At 32.9% G+C, this 20,035-nt stretch overlaps 1 protein-coding gene across 4 annotated transcripts; it reads left to right on the top strand.

The window, feature by feature from the left end:
* Window positions 1-6,725: 6,725 nt before the first annotated feature.
* On the top strand, window positions 6,726-15,865 carry LOC119081052 (neprilysin-3). Of its 4 annotated transcripts, none has more exons than XM_037189759.1 (11): window positions 6,726-7,372; window positions 10,458-10,571; window positions 11,325-11,694; window positions 11,763-12,236; window positions 12,304-12,532; window positions 12,598-12,734; window positions 12,796-12,882; window positions 12,941-13,157; window positions 13,234-13,622; window positions 13,687-13,829; window positions 13,982-15,865. In XM_037189759.1, exons 1-11 carry the CDS (start codon window positions 7,361-7,363, stop codon window positions 14,156-14,158), a joined length of 2,349 nt encoding a protein of 782 aa, XP_037045654.1. In that variant the 5' UTR covers window positions 6,726-7,360; the 3' UTR covers window positions 14,159-15,865. The 4 variants fall into 4 exon arrangements, with proteins under 4 accessions (XP_037045654.1, XP_037045657.1, XP_037045655.1 ...); XM_037189762.1 differs by lacking the exon at window positions 6,726-7,372 and adding an exon at window positions 7,573-7,677; XM_037189760.1 differs by lacking the exon at window positions 6,726-7,372 and adding an exon at window positions 9,004-9,229.
* The last annotated feature ends 4,170 nt before the right edge of the window (window positions 15,866-20,035 follow it).

Genomic DNA, 20,035 nt, shown 5'->3' with positions numbered 1-20,035 from the left:
AATAGATTTTATGACAAGAAATTGAAATTATAATTTTTTTTATATTTCTATTATTGTTTGATATATATAATTGTTAATTTTATTGTTTTTAATTATAATTTACTTTAATTATTTAAATAATTTTATTTTTATGATTTAAGTTCAATTTTTGCAATTATTTTTGCCAATAAAACGAAACAGTCTTCAAGTCAATCCGTTGTTTTTTTTATTTCTTCTGCAAATCAGTTTATATTTTCTCTATTAAATTTTACTCTAATCCATTAAATCAGTTTGATTTATCCTCTGACAACCCACTGTCGAATACAATACTTAATCGAGTTGTTAATTCCTCATTTCGGATTATTGGTTTCAAATGAGATGTTTCAAATTAGAAATGTCCCCCTCTCAGTCCCCTGTGTTGTCGTTCAAGTAATATGCACAAAAATTGTGACAATCAAATTAAACAATGAAAATGAACCACAATATTAATTCACGTCGTAAGTGCGGTCGAAATTCAAAATGGAAAGTGCGGAGGTCTTTTGAACGTAGCGTCATTTTCATACAATGAAGCATTGAAATGTACATATTTTTCGGTTCACTTTTTCATCGAATCGTTCACTTAAAATTCAAATTTTAGGCACACTTACGGCGTGAATACGGTCAGTCATCTGTGTTATGGACAACCATGGCATAAATATGCGATGAGCTCTTGCTTGGTTGGTACTCTTTTGGGTAAGAAACCTTATGTTAGGACAAATGAAGTAATAGATTTTGTATCAAACATGAGGCGATACTTCGAACAAAAAGAAGTAATACCTTATATCGCCATACGCTTGCCGTATTAAATGTTAACAGATGAAAAACCGATTAACAGCGATTTTGAAAAAGGTGAAAGTAGTTATAAAATATTAAATTTGATATTAGCACTTCAACCCATCAAATTTTGTTCAATCCTTTAGTAAAAGAAAAAGAGATTTTTCCAACGAGATTTTCGGTGGAGTGGTTGCATAAATACGTTTGACCAATTATTCCCAATTTAACACACTGAGCGACATTTAAAAAAAAAATGAAAATTCTTCATATCTCCATTTCTTTCCGATGTAATTGCACCGCTTTTGTCTGGACTATTTATTTGATTTGCAGTAATGTACTGGTCGAATTCAAAAGAAATATTTCCGAGATTTGAAAACTAAAATGTCAGTAAGGTCTATTCTGTTCGATTCATTTATACTTAAAAGTGTCTCTTCAAAATGCCTTTTTAGATTAAACAAATTTTATTAGCACTTATAAAACAAAGAAAAAAAAAGAAAATATTGAATAAAAAAAATGAAAACACACAAAAAATACGATAAGAAATATCAAAAGAAAAGTTTTTACCATTGAACACACTTTATTAGGATTGATAAAAGTAAAAAAAAAGAATAATGAGAAAAAACAAATAATACTTTAAATACTAAAAATTTTAGTACAAATTTTCCAAAAAAAAATACATTTTTTTATGTCGTCGTTTCATAATATGTTTGTGTAATTAAATAAAGACAAAAAAGAAATAACCGAACATTGTTTTCATCTAAAGCTAATTAAATGTTAATAAAAATAAGATTGAGAGAATGGGCATTGTATGTATTTTATATACATATAAGTTTAACGTTCTTGCAAGAAAAAACACACTCAAAAAATGCATTTTTTAAACAAAATATAAAAGTGAATAATAATTAACTGATACAAAATCTGTCGTAGTTACCACCAGTTTCACATCGTTATTATTATTATTAAAGAAAATGAAGAGATGAAAACGGAAAATGAATTTAATTAAATTTAAAAATATTTAAAGAAAAAATTAAAAACCAAAAAAATTTCAATGCACACAATTTTTAAAAAAGATATTGAATAAACAATTTAAATTAACGAGAAGCCACATTCATTCACATTAGTTATGGATGTGTGTATTTTGTGTATATCAAATTCACTATCGAATAAAAGTTACATAATGGTGAACAAATAAATGCAGGAATATTCGCTGTTTTCAAAACTTTTTTAAAACATTTTATTGGAATTGGACTGAAACAAGCAACTGTAGTTTCACGGCAGAGTAAAATAAACCAGGCAGGAGCGGTTCATTTTCGAAACGTCAAATGAGGGACCTAATACACAATTAAATAGGTTAACTTTACTCTGTTGTGGTAGTTTCAATTTTTTTTTTCTTTAACAAAATGTCAGAGGACTAGTCACAAATTGGAATAATTTAGTATTCTTCGTGCAAATTTCATTTCCATTTGTTATAGGATGAGAGTCGTGAAAAGTATTTCGGTGGTAGAACGACGACTTTTTCAAATACCTATATTTCAAGAAGAATTCATCAAACGTGGTTATTTTTCGCATTAAACTAAAACTAATAGCATCGCGATGGCTAGATTTCGGCGACTATCGCGTTTGATTTAATAAATAGGAACAATGTATTGGACACTGCTCTGTCAGGCAATATACTGAATTCTTAACTGATGAGTTAGTACAACAGGGAGCTTTTCTTTAAAATAAAATCGTCATTTTTCTTCAGAAGTTGTAAACAAAGGTCAAAGCTCATACAAACTCTCTGAAGATCATGAAAAATAGTCACCTAATCATTTTGGCTTAACATAGCAGAAGGAAGCGATGTCTATGAGCAGTTTACCATCACGTTACCATCATTAATTAAGGCATGATCAGAAAAGTTTCCAGAAATATTCAATACTCAAAATGTAAATCTATACATGTTTTGTTTCTTTATTTATAATGGAAAATAATCATAAGTCATTTTTTTCCTAAAGTGCTAGCTAATCCTTTTTCTGTGTTTTTTTAAATCTAAGGAAAATATTTTCTTATTAAATAGAGATACAAAAATGAATACACACTATTGGGAGATTAAAGGAAGGAAAATTGCAAACGGTAAAGTAAAATTAAGAAGAAGAAACAAAAATATTGAAACTCTAAAAACCAAAAAATGAAAACACTTAAAAGTTTAAAAAAAAGAAAATAAAATTATTAAACTATTTCTATATATTTTGCGTTGAGACTTTGCTGGAATTGTGATATAGCTAGTTATTGTTCATTTTTTCTATACAAAATACTTAAATAAAATTTAACAAAAAATGCATTATATTATTATTATAAAAAATTATGAAAGAAAAAATGAGAAAATTATAAAAAAAAACAATGAAAAAGTAAAATTTCGTAAGCAATCTGGTGTTTATCGCTGTAGTTAACATATTTAAAAAAATATTTCATTTCTATTATGATTAAATAAATGAATGAATAAATATTAAAAAATTATTTTCTTTCAATTAAGTTTAATTTTAAAGGAATTTTTGCAAAAAACATTTTATGTTAGGACAACAGTTCTCTTGTAATATATTGCATAAATATATTATTCTTAGCTATACATCTAAACTGAAATAAAAATAAATAAAAACAAATCATATGATGAACAATTTCTAAACAAAAGTCGTTTTTTATGTACCATACAAATAAAAAAAAATGAGAGATGAATAAAAAAATGACACTTTAAAAATCATTATTAACAATCATTATTTTAAAAATATAAAAAACTAAAAAAAAATACTTCATAACTCTAAAAATATGTAATAAATTTTTTAAATATTATATTATAAAATAAAGAAATAAAGAAAAGTTTGAAAGCATATTAAGTATAAAGTGAATAAAAAAAATAAAACAAAAAAAACAACAACAAAGCAAAAATATATATAAATTTAATTATAAAAAAACTAGTAAATTACATTAAAACGATATGATAAAGAAAATTTCTCTACATTATCAAAATGAAAAAAAAAACTATTCATTAATTTATTTCTATTTTCTCTGATTTTCCTATTAAAAATAAATACAATTTAAAAAACGTTTTGTCTTTTATTTTACAGAATGTAGTGGGAGAATGGTCGTTTACATAACTAAGAATAATAGTTATTTATACTACAAGAACTGTAAGGGTGTTTTATGTTCGAGGAATGGTAAATGGTTCGAGACGAAGTTGAGCCATTTCGAGAAGCATAAAATTGTTTATATATTTTCTTCAAATTTTCGGTGAAGTAAAATGCGTTTTTTAAGCGAGAAATATATAATAGTTATTGATACTACAAGAACTGTTAGGGGTATTGTATGTTCGAGAAATGGTAAATGCTCGAGGCGCAGCCGAGAACCAATTTGCTGTTTTGAGAACATAAAATACCCATTACAGTTGTTGTAGAATAAAATGTTTTATATATTGAGCGCTTAAACGCACTTTATTTGACCAAAAAGAAAACACACCTTCTGTGTGAATACAAACGTGTCATCTATCTATGTACCTTTACAGTTCAACTATAAAACTTATATACTCGATTATACAGCTTATGTATTTGATGTTTATACGCGAATCGCAAAGCCTTCTTTATATCGAGGTTTGAGGTCAGATAAAGTGCGTTTTTTAAGCGAGAAATATGTAAAATGATAAAAGTTCATTTTCTAATGAATTTTGCTTATTCGAGCCGAAAGCAAGGTTTGGACCATGTCAAATTTATATCTTTTAAAATCAACTTAATCGTCTTACAGAGATGTAGGAATGAGATCGTATTTAGTATGATTTGTTTTAAGACAAGTGTAGTGCGGTTGAACATATCGGTGCTCTAATTGTAAAAATATTTAAGGTTTAGTCTCCAAACAGATGAACTGGTAAACAGGCCCTACCCGAAGGCGAGCTTAATAGCAAACGAACATCTTTCATCTTTACACCCGTTACGGGGCATCTAAAGAGTTTTGCTCAAAAAAAGTTGAATTATGAAATTAGACTTTTCTAACTCTTCCAACTCGTGCTGGGATCCTCTCATTATCTGAAAAAAATTTATCATAGGGACAACACATTCTGTTCCGAGAGAACAGTTTACGATGCATTTCACATGTAATTTTGTATTAAACTAATCATTAATACTTTATCGTGCACGTCTACGTATACTTTATCCGAATGAATTCAACGTTTGTTTTTTATCAATCTATCCAAATCAGGACTTATTTTTGGAAAAACGTTTTCCAATATTTTCCCACTTTTTTTCAGATTTTACTACATTTTTCAAAATTCGAAAATCGGAAATGTAGCAAAATTCAAGAAAATTTGCGATACCGTTTTCCTAGAAATAGTATGTGATTCAAATACTCGAAATACTTACTTGAAAAAATTCTAAATGAGCTAGAATTACCAACAACTAGACCCCAAACTTGGACTAGGAATCAGGTCAAAGTTTTAAACCAAATGGTCAAAATAAACATCTTGGACAGAGGTGCATACGCTATTTTAACTGCTGAGAAAGATATATCGAGATAAATAAATTTGCACTAGAGATATTAATGCGCGATTATCGTTCTAGGCACATAAATTAGGATATGCTCGGAATCATGACTGACCTTGGTCAGAGTAACATTGGTGACTGACTATAACGTTAAACAAGCCAATTTGATTAAGAACTTAGCATCAATTGGGTTGCTGAAAGTACAAATTCTATTCGCTTTGGATCACTTTCAATTCTGGTAGATCGTGTTTCTTCGAATTTTCGACCTTCCTTTAATCCACTTCATCATATTTCCTATACCTACAACACGTTCTGCCTCATTTGTTAGAATACCTACACTCTAAATGTGGATGTCATTATTGGACGACCCTAACCTAGCATATATTCCAGGTTTTCTGATCCTTCGTTCTCAGCCGCCCAGCACGCTACAAATTTCGTACAGAAAAGCCGTTTCTCCATATCGTCGTTGCAGATTATTCATAATTTATCATTTATGGGTCAACGATATAATTGACAAAAATGGTGACTCTTGGTTAAAGTTTGTTGATCCGAGAAGAAAGCTGAGAACGCTAAATACATAAACACGAACTCGGTTTCGTCTCGATCGGTAACATCACACAAGTATTGATAAAGTGGAAACACTGTTAGGAATATAAATATATCTTTAGATATAAAATCAATAAATCTGTTACTTTTTTGTATAAATCATAAACTGCCCAGTCTTTTACTTCATTAGTCTTAACAAATAGTTTTTTATATGTAAGAGAACACTGTACGAAACATCACTTATTTTTGTCATCGTTGTTGATGACATATGATTATGATTAGCCGTCCGTCTATTGAGTCAACGTCTGCATCGGAATACTATACGAAATATCACTTATTTTTGTCATCGTTGTTGATACCAGATGATTATGATTAGCCGTCTATTGAATCTAGGTCTGCATTGGATATTGTCAATAATGGATACTATATATAACTGATACAGCCTATCAACATGCGTCAGAGAAAATCTAATTTTTTCTTCTAACAATTTTCATTCCTATTCCTAACCGATATTAATCTAAAAATTCGATTTCTTTGTAACATTTTATAAAATATCAGAGAACAAATTTATAACTCAAATAAAGAGGCGCAACATGGATACCCTTTCACATTACACTCAACATACACAATCAATCCCCATGTTACTCGACTAACATTAATGCGAGAGAAAACTGTCTGTGCTGGGAGAGCATATTTATTTCAGTTGTCATCAATCCTGCACAAAATGAAAAGCGATGAAAATGTAATCAACGAAACGTCGTTCTGTCCCGTTCTATCGGTAGAAAGCCCTACAAACAAACTGATGCCGAATCGCCGGAACTTTTCCTTACAAAACAAATTTTATCTTTTTTGTTGTGCACTACCATTCTCGCGTTGTTTCATTTCAGTTGTTTCCGAAAGTTTCAAGGTGGTTGTGTACTGTATGGTTCAATTGGAAAATTCGATTTTTCCATTGCAATTTGTCGTTCAATGAACAACAAAAAGTGTATGTAACGAAAACGATAAGCATCGAATACTGGAAGGCAATCGGGGCCATATCAATTTTTTCAGATTAAGAGTACAGTTAACAAAAGAAACGAAAATATTTATTTTTCTTCTAAAATTTTCTGGCAATGTTTAGAGAACGTAAAAATGTGTTGTATTTTTGTATACTACATTAGACTAAGTGTGGTGGCATTCTATCAACCCTGCTGTGTTTTGATGAAAATGAATTATGTTAAACGCACAATGGGGGCATAGTTGTCACGTTTGTGTATTGTATTATCGTGTACAGATACATAGTAGTGAAAATATCTAAAAAAAAATTGTAAAAGACTTTTTTATTCAGTGGAGTTGGAGCAATACGTATAATGGCTTACGATTCAGCTGGAAGCAAATAAAGATAAATTGTAATTAATGGCGTTAGTAATCGAATTTGATTAATATCAGTTTCGAGACGAAAGAACAAACAAACAAACAAACATTACATTTTGCTAAACCAGACAGACGTCTATAAAATATAATCAGTAAATAGTCGCAGTATGTCAGTTAAGGTAAGATTTTTTCTTAATTCGTAAGATTTTTCCATGAATGCAATAAACTAAAAATAAATTGACCTTCGAGCCGATTGAAGTTCAATGTTGTCCAATAAAATGCATAAAAATGTGGTTCATCACTCGATATGTTTTATTTATGTGTGCTTATCATTCGAATGTTTCACAAAATAGTTCTGTTTTATTTCTGAAATAATGAATTACGCTTCAAAGTTTTCCGTCCTATTCGATTCGCAAAAAGCAGACTTTAGTGCCATATTGAGGTTTTGTTAAGCTGGTATTTTGCGTTGATCTTTTAGAACTGTGTAAGCAACTCCCGGTTCATTATTTAATGAGAAAAATATGTCCTTTGTAATGTTGAATTTTTAATGTGTCTACGTCTGCAGTAGACGATCCTTTGTTATTAAAATAAAAAGAAGTCGTAAATCAATGGTATCATTTAGATAATGTGTGCGATATTTGATTGTCTATCTAACCAGTGCTATTCTACAAAATCTATTTCCGTAAAAAAAATATTTCGAAGAGAAAAGAAACTGTACTTCTTTTGCTGCAAACTAACAATCGATTTATTGTATTTTCACGTTATTTACATAAACGAATCGTCAGCCACATTCAATTTCGATAGTGATAACAAAAAAAGGGCCTCAACCTTTTCCGGACGTTTAAGCCATCTGTTATCAACAACGATGAAAAAACGGTGAAGCTCTATATAGAGTAGCTAAACGCATGTTAAGATGAATAAAGAATAGATATTTTCTCAACTCAGTGACGAAAAGTTAAACTGAGAAAAACGTTGTATGTAACTTCGGTGATGAATACTTTTTTAGACCGAAAGCACACGAGCGATTTTCTGTGTCTGAGATCTGAGCGTTTGCCATTGTTTATACTGTATGGAATATAGAATTACAACGGAAAACGCATCGTAATTAACGATCTCAACGACTTAAAATTGCTCGTGTGTTTTCGGCCTAAGGCACACGATGTGTATTGATACATTCGAGTTGCATGCAATGTTTTTCTCAAAAAAACCTACGAAAGTTTTACTTTTCATTATCATTACTGAGTTCGTCTCTAGAAAATTCCTAACAAATTCGATAAATTGTACTGACGATTTTCTTGCCGCCCGTGGAAGGGTTACATAAAATAATAATGAGAATTACATATACATTGACATAACGAAACATGTTCCGTAACAACTTTCTTCGAAGAATTTTTGATGTCGTCATTATACCCAAGATATGAAAAGCAGAAACTCCAATTAGCAGATCTGAGCGTCTGATGGAATTTCGATTTCTAAACAGCAAATTCTAAATTTCCTTCTTTACAATAATCGATTAATTTCCTAAAGATCCTCATTTACGTAAATATTATTCTAAAATATGAATATTAAGAAAGAAAATTATCTCTTGCGATGAAACGAAATGTTATTTTGGATCAAACATAAAAATTATTAATTATTTGCGCTGTATCTATCTAAATAATTCAAAAATCCATAAAGGATAGATCTCTTACTACGCACATATTCTTGCACAGTGTAAACATTTGAAAAGTATTATTTATTACATTGTTTATATCGCCATACACTTGAGAACGATTTGTTTGAATTGGAATTTTCACTAACTATTTTCACTTGCGAATATCAGTCGGTGCTAGCAAATTATTAGTTCCACATGTCGTAAGCAGATAGCACACGAGAACAGTATACATAATTTAAAAAAAAAAAACTTTCGGTGTGGTTTTCGCGCTTTAAACAGACGGTGCACAACCTTTATGCTTGTTAAAAGTATATAAATTTTCGAAACACGTCGGATAAATTAATTCACTTAAGTGTTATTGTACGAACTAATTAGATCAAGGGTAGGTATGTTGTGACCTAATATAATCCGGGGAAATGATTACATTTTAAACAAATTAAGCCAAACATTTAACTTTATACTTGGTGTACGTCATATATGATGCGGGCAGAAAGCTACGAATACATTACCTCATATTGTACTGGTGATGCAGGCTTTATATTCTTGTTAATTATCTTTTGATAGCATTTCGTTTCATATATGAAATTAATCTTATCTGTAATTTAATCATGAAAATTTTAACTTTAAAGAATTGAAAAGATTATAATTTGGATCGGATAGTTGTATGAACTAATTTCCAAAAAAAAGTGATGGAGATACTTTAGGAGATTTGGATGTACTTGCCACCTTGGATATATAGGAAACAATATTTCTATTTTAGCGAAATTATAGAAATTCATAGACAGGAAATTTCCCACAATTTTAATGTTTCGAGATGAAAATTTAGTGATACTTGCGCTGCGAATTAGAAAAAGACAATTCCACAATTTTTCCATTTGCAATTTTATTGCACTCTTTTTCACTGAATTTGATTTCTTTCTATTTCCATTCATTTACATAAGAATCGATCTACATTTTAACATGCATTATGATATCTCACACAAAATTAACTGCTCAAGAGTTGCTCAAATCTCTTCTTCGTTAAAAAAAACTGAAATTTGCAATCTCAATTATATTAAAAAAACCCGAACTCATATGCCTAACGCTTCGGCCAATTTTCCACTTTCTTATATGAATCAGTACATGCTCTCCACTACAACACACTTCACCAAATAGTGTAAACTCCGTGAAATCATCGTCTATGTGTTTTTCCACACATATGTTACTTATAAATGAAATAATTTAATTGTATCGCGCGTCACAAAGCATTATGATTTGATTAAACTGCTTATTCTGATGTAAGAAACAATTTCAATTTAACGGAGACAACATATTTTTTGTACTAATCAACGCGCAACGTAACCCATCCTCAATGTAAGTGTACGTACTTTTAAGTGCAAAATACTCCATAATAATGCTCTATGGTTCTATGAGTCGCACTTGAACACCAAAGTCATTTGAATTTAGATCAAAGTTATTTTTGTTGTAAATTAATGATAACACTACATCTCTTATCGTAAGGTCTCTTGGTATTACGAGTTATGCCTACTAAATGATATAACTGAGTAATACAAGTGCACGGCAACATACCAATGAAAATCTTAAATAAATTTATGTTTGCTTGATTTCAGATGACGCGATATAAACAAGCTGATTTTGTTGATGAAGATACTAGTAGCATTGGCTCTATACACTTAACAGAAGGTTCTAAACCAGCAATGCATATACGATATCACACAGCAAGAGTAAGTTTTAAAATATTTCATAGAAGGAGCATTTCATCTGTTATCGACAGCAACGACAACATAAATAAGCAATGGACTAAGGATAATACGGTCTCATAAATAGTCAAATGTATGCCAAGACGAAGAAGGAAGTAAAAGTTATGTGAAGTGTTGTATCGCTGAGGAATTCAAAACCAATAAATTTATTTGTTTTGAATTCCTCAGCGATACAACACTTCACATAATTTTCATCAACCTAAGCCAGCAATACTTCATCACCAAAACAAAAGGAAGTAAAAGATTTTGTGTCAATCTGGGCATGATCGAAAGAAGTAATAGATTCGAAAATTATACTAGTGATGTTCGTGGTTGCTGTCGGTGAAAAGTTAAAATTCTGAAATAAATGTTCAGCACTTATGAATGTTACTCTTATGATCGGTACTAATGAAAATAAACATAAAATTTGAATAAAGATTTTATTCAAAGTGCAATGCTGAGATGATGGATGTCAATATTTAATCTTACTGATTATCGTTGACCTATTTGCTATTTTCGAATCTGTAATTTTGTTTACTTGAACTAAGTTGACGACACGTTTCTAAAATGCAATTGGAGACATAAATTATATGAACCGGGAAATCGAATAATTAATGCTTTCGGATTGTATACAATCACAGCACTGCTACACAATCAATATTGACTCTATTCGTCTTCCCCATATACCCAAGCAAAGACCATTGTTGTTACAATTAATTGGTTTTTTATTCATTCCAGGGCACATCCTTATGGCGAGCTCGCAACAAATTGGAAAAAATTCTAATCTTATCGCAGTGTTGCTTCTTTATCATTTTACTAATATTTATCGTTGCATTGATCTCGATGGCCAACAATCATAATTCAACGCGAATTTTGCATGTTGAGCAGCACACACCGGACAAGCTACCATGCCTAGAGACTCCGTGCATATATGCAGCTAGTGAAATACTTCATTCCATCGATACGTCAATAAATCCATGCGATGATTTCTATGCTTTCTCGTGCAATCAGTGGATTAAGAATAATCCCATACCTGACGGAAAGTCGATGTGGGGAACATTTGGAAAACTTGAGCAACGAAACCAGCTGGTGGTTAAAAATGTTTTGGGTAAATTAAATGGAAAAGCTTAGAATTAGTGAGACGCATTTTGTCAACGAATGTTTTCTTTGATGTAGAACGTCCCCTCACCTCATTTAAATCGAAAGCGGAGAAAAAGGCCAAACAGTACTATCAATCATGCATGGACGAGGACGAGACAATGGAGAAATTGGGAGCTCAGCCGTTACAAAAATTGCTTGTACAGATTGGTGGTTGGAATGCCAGTTCTAGCGGATTTAACGTGACGACCTGGTCGTTATCGAAAACGTTAAAAATTTTGCAGAACAAATACAATATGGGAGGCTTGTTTGTTTGGGCTGTTGGAGAGGATGATCGAAATTCGTCACGTCACATCATACAAATCGATCAGGGTGGTTTAACATTACCGACACGAGACAATTACCTCAACAAAACGGCACACGCGAAAGTATTGTCCGCATATTTGGATTACATGACAAGAGTTGTTGTACTGCTAGGAGGAAACGAAACGGATGCTAAGAGCCAAATGAACGCAGTCATTGATTTTGAGACGAAATTGGCTGAGATTACGAGTGAGTTTTAATAAATTTGTGTCCCAAATAAGAGCCCAATTGCTTATCCGGGACATATTCTCAACAGCACCAGCCGAAGAACGCAGAGACGAAGAACTCTTGTATCATCCGATGACACTGGCCGAACTACAAGATATTGCTCCGTTTATCGATTGGCGTGACCATTTTGAGGATGCTTTGCGTTTAGTGAAACGGAAAGTGACAGAAAAGGAACGAGTCGTTGTGTATGCTACTGAATACTTAACAAAATTAACAAAAATCATAACCGAGTACAATGCAACAGCAGATGGAAAAATGTAAGACTAAAGCAATGTGGAAGGAGGTGAGGTGTTCAGAAACTGAATTTTTCCTTAATTATTAGTGTCTTGAATAACTACTTGGTATGGCAAACTGTCCGATCGTTTACTGCATGTTTATCTAAGGCTTTTCGTGATGCGTACAAAGGTCTAAGAAAGGCTCTCATCGGATCGGAAGGTGGAGAAGAGCCTTGGCGATATTGTGCGTATTATTGAATTATCCTCTACGTCGCTCGTTTCTATCATAATTTTTAATGTAACAGGTGTGGCCGATACGAATAATGTGATTGGATTTGCGATTGGTGCTATGTTCGTTCGTGAAGTTTTCCATGGCGAGGCGAAACCGCAAGGTAACATTTCAAAGTAACATTTTATTTGATAAGTCAAGCTTTCATTCCATAAATTCAGCCGAGCAGATGATCAATGAAGTGCGTTCCGCATTTCAACAAAATTTGCGAAACCTTGACTGGATGGATGAAGAGACTCGAGTGCTGGCTGATGAAAAAGCTGATGCTATTTCCGATATGATTGGTTTTCCCGACTACATCCTCAATCCAGCGGACCTGGATGAAAAATATAAGGATCTGACCATCGACCCGGATAAGTATTTCGAAAATAACATAAAGTATGAAAACGACGATGCGATGTAGAGCCAACATAGGGAGCGATTATAACAAAATTGTTGCACGCTGATATTTCAGGGTCAACATGTACAATCTGAAGTCGAATTTGGAAAAATTGGATCAACCTGTAAACAAGACCAGATGGGGAATGACACCGCCAACTGTGAATGCATACTATACGCCTACGAAAAATCAAATTGTATTTCCAGCTGGCATCCTGCAACTTCCCTTTTTCGACATAAGTAACCCGAAGAGTTTGAATTTCGGAGCCATGGGTGTGGTAATGGGCCACGAGCTGACACACGCATTTGACGATCAGGGAAGGGAATATGATAAATTCGGTAACTTGCACCAGTGGTGGAATAACAAAACAATTGATCGGTTCAAAGAGCGAGCCAATTGTTTGTCGAAACAGTACGAACAGTACAAGATCAACGGAAAGAATTTGAACGGAAAACAAACTCTCGGTAGGATCGTTTTAGTTTAACCACTTGGATTGTTCTTAATCCAAATGTTTTATAATGTTCTTAGGCGAAAATATAGCGGATAATGGTGGATTGAAAGCGGCATTCAATGCGTATATCAAATCGAAAAACGAAACTGATTCTGATATGTTGTTACTGCCTGGAATCAACATGACGCATAGACAATTGTTTTTCGTTTCGTTTGCACAGGTAACAGAAGAAACCAAATTGTTTAACATTTCGTTCGTCCAAATCTTTCATTAAAAATGTTTTACATTCTGTAAGAGGCGAAGCATTAGTTCACCATCAGTCAACAAAGAGAAAAGCTTAAAAAAAAAACATTCTAATCTCTTGTCATTCAGGTCTGGTGTTCAGCTGTAACGGATGAAACAACCAATCTTCAAATTGAAAAAGATCCGCACTCTCCGCCAAAGTTTCGAGTCATAGGACCGTTGTCGAACTTGAAAGAGTTTTCCGAAGAATTTCAGTGCAAAATGGGATCGCCAATGAATCCAGTCAAGAAGTGCGAAATTTGGTGAATGTTCCACCAATCAATGTTTTTTCGCATATAACTTAAAACGTTATTCCTAAGCATAATTATAATATTCAAACTAATCTAGCAGGTTAAAAACAGATTTTTTAGATAGTTTTATAAAGGAGGAATTTGCCAAATTTATCCAATAACTTAAGGATTTACATTTCATTTGACCAATTTCAATTAATGTGAACTGAATTATGAATGTTGTTTAAACGGCTAGTCATCTCGTCATCTGTTATCGACCAAAAAAATGAGTTGAATGTAAAGAATGTCGGACTTATTTCAGAGAATTTTAATTTTGAATTTCTTTTTCGAAATTTTTTCCGAATTTTTTTCGAAATTTTCAGAATCAAAATTCCCCAAAATAAGTGAAGATATGAATGAGCTTTCGCTTGTGTTCTTGTGACAAGAACTTCTTTTCTAATATCTCAACTAATGGAGACTTTGACTAGCAGAATTTGTGTCAAACTAAACTTTAAACAAGAAAAGTGTAACCTAAAGCTCTACATAGATCTACCGAGGTCAAGACCAGTCTGGCCTCACCTGAACCTTGGTTCCATTCAGTTAACCTGAAATTGTATGGAATCAGGCCATTTCAGATCAGGTTAAAATTGATCATATCAGGGTCATGTCAAACGCAGGTTAGTAGTTATCATGGCGATACGTTTGCCGTTTGTAAGTGGTTAGAATACTAATAGTAGATATTGAACCGTATAGAGTTACGCTCTATATGAAATTGAACAAATCCAGCGATTTTAAATTTTGTCTTAGTTGTTTGATTAGCGGGTAAAGCGAATCCAGAATTGGCTTGGTACACTCGATGCAAATCGGCTTGTGGTTTATTTTTCGAGAAAAAATCGTTCCAAGAACGTTCCTCGAGAATGTACAGCTCATCTTATTCATTCTTTTAAAAGCATCGATTCCATTTGACTTTTTATCGAAGACAAATGAAAGAATTTAAATGAAAGACAGTACTCTATCAAGTTCGTAGATATCGCGGCTTTGTCGCACGCGCTATAAAGAATTTTATTTCTAACTTGTGCTTTTTCGACGAGTTTGATTCCATAACTTGTTTTTATGAACTTTACGTAGAGTAGAGGCTGGCTATTCTTCCCATAGTAACAAATATTGTCAAGTTTACGTAAATTTTAGAGACAATTTTGGACATGAAATAGAAGCCCCAAATAACCAAAAAGTTAGAAAAGTCAATGACAAAATTTTAATTGCCTTCGCGCCTCATGCACTCACAAATTGTGAGTTTTCGTTTTCAACTCTGAAACCTTAACATAAACGAATTAATTGAGTTATCACAAACACGCCCAGTGATAAGTGTCAATTCTCCAATCTTGTAAACGTCACTGCTTGATCTGTTCGAATTTAAATAATTTTAAACGAAAAATCAAATTTTATCTCGAAATTATAGTCACAAACAGCTACACAACGGTACGGGTATCATAAATATCAAACCAGAATCTTGGCCCACATCAGATAATAAAAATTATAATCAAAGTTTTAGAAGAAGCCAAATTGTAAGTTTTAAGAAAGATAAAGAAAAAAAAAATTACCAAAAAATTTCGATGTAACGCTACAATTAAGTACATTTGCATAAACTTAAAATTAATTAAAAATAAATATTTAACTGTAACTGTGATAAAAATAATCCAAAAATAGATTGTCAAAAAATAAACATATAAAATATTGTGATAAAGAGCTGGGCTTTTCTTCGGATTAAAGAACAATCATTTTTGAAAAGGCTGAGGAGGTTTCAAAAAGGTTTTCATTGAGGTACAATCCGTAGTATCATAGTCAAATCCGGAGACACCTTCAACATAATTCAACGCTATCACGGCTAACAACAACTTGATATGATACGAATTGAGAGTTCACCCATTAAGTTTGAACATTCCAAGGAATATCTATATATGATTAAACGAAGAGATTAATTATCTCTTAAATATACAGAAATTGTCACCTGAAAGATAACTCAAACTCATACCAAAATGACTGCTAGTCTAATAAAACCTGCAACATTGTTACAGTTAATTTTTTTATCATTTTTCTCTCTATACTAAAGTCAAATCCAGTCGATTTGTTTTGGTGATAGTGTAGACAGCGATATTTTATGATGTACAAATTGGAATAATTTATGACTTAACTGCACTAATGATGCGATGTAATTAGGTAGAGAACATGTCCAAAAGCTGGATGGAAATTTCAATAACATTGACCACGCATAACTATCACAGAAGTGACAGGCAGCTCGCTGCTGGCCGAAATGCCGCTTAGCATTTCTCTGGCGAATACTGAATGGAAATTATGATGGACCGTTTCAATTCAATTTTTGTTATTCATTCCATAAATGAATTACCCTACTAGGTGCTTTGGTTTTGTTCATGACGTTCGCGGTTCATCAATGAAAGCCCATCAACATGGATCAGCATGGATCTTGTTGACGTTTACACCACTTGTCAGCAAATTTTCTTCCTTTTGTAGTTTTCAGGGTAAAACGTCACGAAACAGCATGCCCTATAGAGGAAGGGTTTTGGGAAGCAAATTCTGAACTGTATAATAGATCAGCTGTAATCGGTTTGCTTTTAGTCACTTCAGTTGAATAAGTAAAAAGTGAACCAAAGTGATCAAAAGCGAACCGATATTACAGCTTTAAGCTGTCAATTCCAAGGTTCTGAAAGAACAGGTTAAGACACATCTGAGTTGATCACGAAGGCGGTGACACACAAATTTTGACAAATAGATGCTATCTATTGAACATACTCAATACAGATTGTTTGAAATGTCAACTTGATAAAAACTATTTTTGATTCTCCAAGTTGACATTTTAAACAATCTGTAATGAGTATGTTCAATAAATAGCATCTATTTGTCAAAATTTTTGTGTCAGCCGCCCTCGTCAATGAATGTAAATAGATAGGTATGGACAAACGTTCAAATTTGTTCTAGCCGGAGCACATACGGATTTGCATGGCGCCACCTCAAACGAACTCATTTCTAGTGCAAATTTCCACTAGAAATGAGTTCGTTTGAGGTGGCGCCATGCAAATCCGTATGTGCTCCGACTTGTATGGACTGGCCATACCTACTTATCTACTTTCATTGGCCCTCGTGGGTGTCTTAACCTGTTCTTTCAGAACCTTGGTCAATTCATCACTCCCAGACCATCTAGTCTTTTTCGAACTATTCGAAAGGTCTATTCTATCAAGGTTCTCAAAGAACAAGTTAAGACACCTCTGAGTTGATCACGAAGGCGGTGACACACAAATTTTGACAAATAGATGCTTTTTATTGAACAGACTCATTACAGATTGTTTAAAATGTCAACTTGATAAAAACTATTTTTGATTCTCCAAGTTGACATTTTAAACAATCTGTAATGAGTCTGTTCGACAAAATGTGTGTATTTGTCAAAATGTGTGTGTCACCCGCCTTCGTGGATGTCTTACCCTGTTCTTTCAGAACCTTGTATTCTATCACATTGCTATGGGACAAGTAAATTGGCCTGTAGAGGAGCCACACTTTTTTCATAGTACTTCATTCTCTGCAGCTTATTTTCATATGACCCAACTTTACAGTTTTTGTCATTACAGAACAAATGTCATCATATGAAGTTGGCTCACATAAAAATAAGCGCAGTGACAGCAGTAATTTTATGACAGAATGTACTAAAATATGGGAAAACTCTATTACATTTCTTCTTAGTTTATAAACATCATTCTCCTACGGTATGAACATTTCGTCAGAAAATTGCTAATGTCAGCGCTTTATTTCGTGTTAACCACCTTCACTGCGTTGTATGAACTTTCTTCCTTGTACATTCCTCGTTGTATATACATTACCTCGTGCCTCGTCTCGTATAGTACCATAGACCATAAATATGATCGGTTCAACAGTCGAATGATAAGAAAAATGAAGAGTAAATTAAGTAAAATAAAATTTTTATGCCGAGTTGGTATTTATTCGTTATTTATTCATCGTATCTTGTCGTGGCTTAAAGTTGTTCATCGAGTGTTCGCCAAAACAATGGAAGCTCGGAACAGATCACTTTTATTTGATCTGAAACTGAAAAAAGACGATCTGAAATTTTCAAATTCAGTTCAGATTGATAATTTGAAAGTCTGAAAATGTTCAGATTAGTCTGATCTGTTCCGAGCTTTCTCCCATCAATCGATGAACAAATCGTTTTAATGTTTCATCCGAATATAGGAGAATGGAGTTTAAAAACTAAGGGCAAAATCTAATACAATTTAGTACTTTTCTTCAAAAAAAAAACTGCTGTCACTGAATTATTTTTTCATGAACTAACTTCACTGCTCTGACATTTCATGGGAATGAATCAATGTGAAGTTGTTACACAAAAAAATAGTCCAGTGAGATTGAAGTTCTATAAAAACATAGCTAACGCCGACCCGTACGAAACACCTATTCGTATCATAAGCCTTTAATGGGAAACTCTTCATTTCTTTTACTTACATTATCCACTCTTTGCCTTGTTATCATACACAAATAAATTGCCGGAGGCAATATAGACCGCCCCGTACGAAGTCAACTTTAATAAATTCCTATTTAAACAGCTATATACCGCTATATTTACATATAAATAAAGATTTCACAGAGGAATATGCTCTTATATAGCTCTATATGCCTGTATATAGCTCAATATAGCTGTATATACGTATATATAGATGTCCATATATGGAATCCCTGAAACCCCACACACATCACATAACAAATTATTTCCATGTTAACAGAAACTATCTAAGTACAAATTTTCCCACTTTATATCGTTTTACTAAAATCCAATATGGCCGCCGGCAGCCATTTTGTTAGAAGACCTTTCAAACAAAAAAAATTCATGAAATTCGGTCAAAATTTACTCGAGATATTGTCAAAATACACCACGTTCACTGTACTTCCGAGTAGCCAGATAAGAGCTCACTCCAAGAGACCTAGCTCACGCTCCGGAGAACATAATTTCATAAAAAATTATTTCCCTGATTGGTACGGTCAATACCTATCTAATAAAGCTAAAACAGACGAAATATGTTCAAATGTGGCCGACCTACAAGCAAAAACTGCTTGCCGCCCTGTGCCTGTTCCACACCAAGGGGTCTAACTCACGAGTCGGTCATCCGATTTCCATAAACTTTTTTTTTGTCGATCGGTATTGTAAATACCTTTTATTTGACGTATCACTTACAAGTTTACCGTTTAAATGTCCGGAGATATCTTCGAAAAACCGTAAAGCACTTATTGGGCCACAGCTCGGGAGGGGTCGATCCAAAATCACTCATCTTCGAACTTAGCCTGTCTTTTGACATTACCAAACGGGAAAAAAAATAATTTTCAAAATCGGATGCGTTTTACTCAAGTTATCGTGCAGACAGACAGACGGACAGACAGACGGACATTTTTTTTCGCGGATTTGGCATCTCTAGACAACCACAATAGGTTTCCCCTTACTCAGGGAGTCCAATTCGACGTGTTACAAACGTATGCGTAAACCTATAAGACCCCAGTACTTCGTACGGGTCTAAAAATGTGGCGCCTCTACAGGCCAACCGACTAGTCGAATTTGCTCATTGCCAAATTACATTTCTTGTATCAGCGATCGGAGTGTCTGAAAAAATCACTATGTTGCCATCAGTTCCACCTTTTAAGAAAATGAGAACAAAACAGAAGCTCGATTTTGCGAACGAAAACATTTAATTTCTATGACATTTTATAACAGATATTTACCAGAGTAAAGTTATTTCACTAAAAAAATGTGGCGCCTCTACCGGCCAAAGGAGGTTTTCTATTTGACTTTATAATTTCGAAAATAGAGTTTAAATTCTTCCCGCTGAAACGAATAGTGTGCGAAAAA

Source organism: Bradysia coprophila, unplaced genomic scaffold, assembly GCF_014529535.1.
Source record: "Bradysia coprophila strain Holo2 unplaced genomic scaffold, BU_Bcop_v1 contig_350, whole genome shotgun sequence".
Classification (NCBI taxonomy): domain Eukaryota; kingdom Metazoa; phylum Arthropoda; class Insecta; order Diptera; family Sciaridae; genus Bradysia; species Bradysia coprophila.
This window is presented reverse-complemented; position numbering and strand designations above follow the sequence as displayed.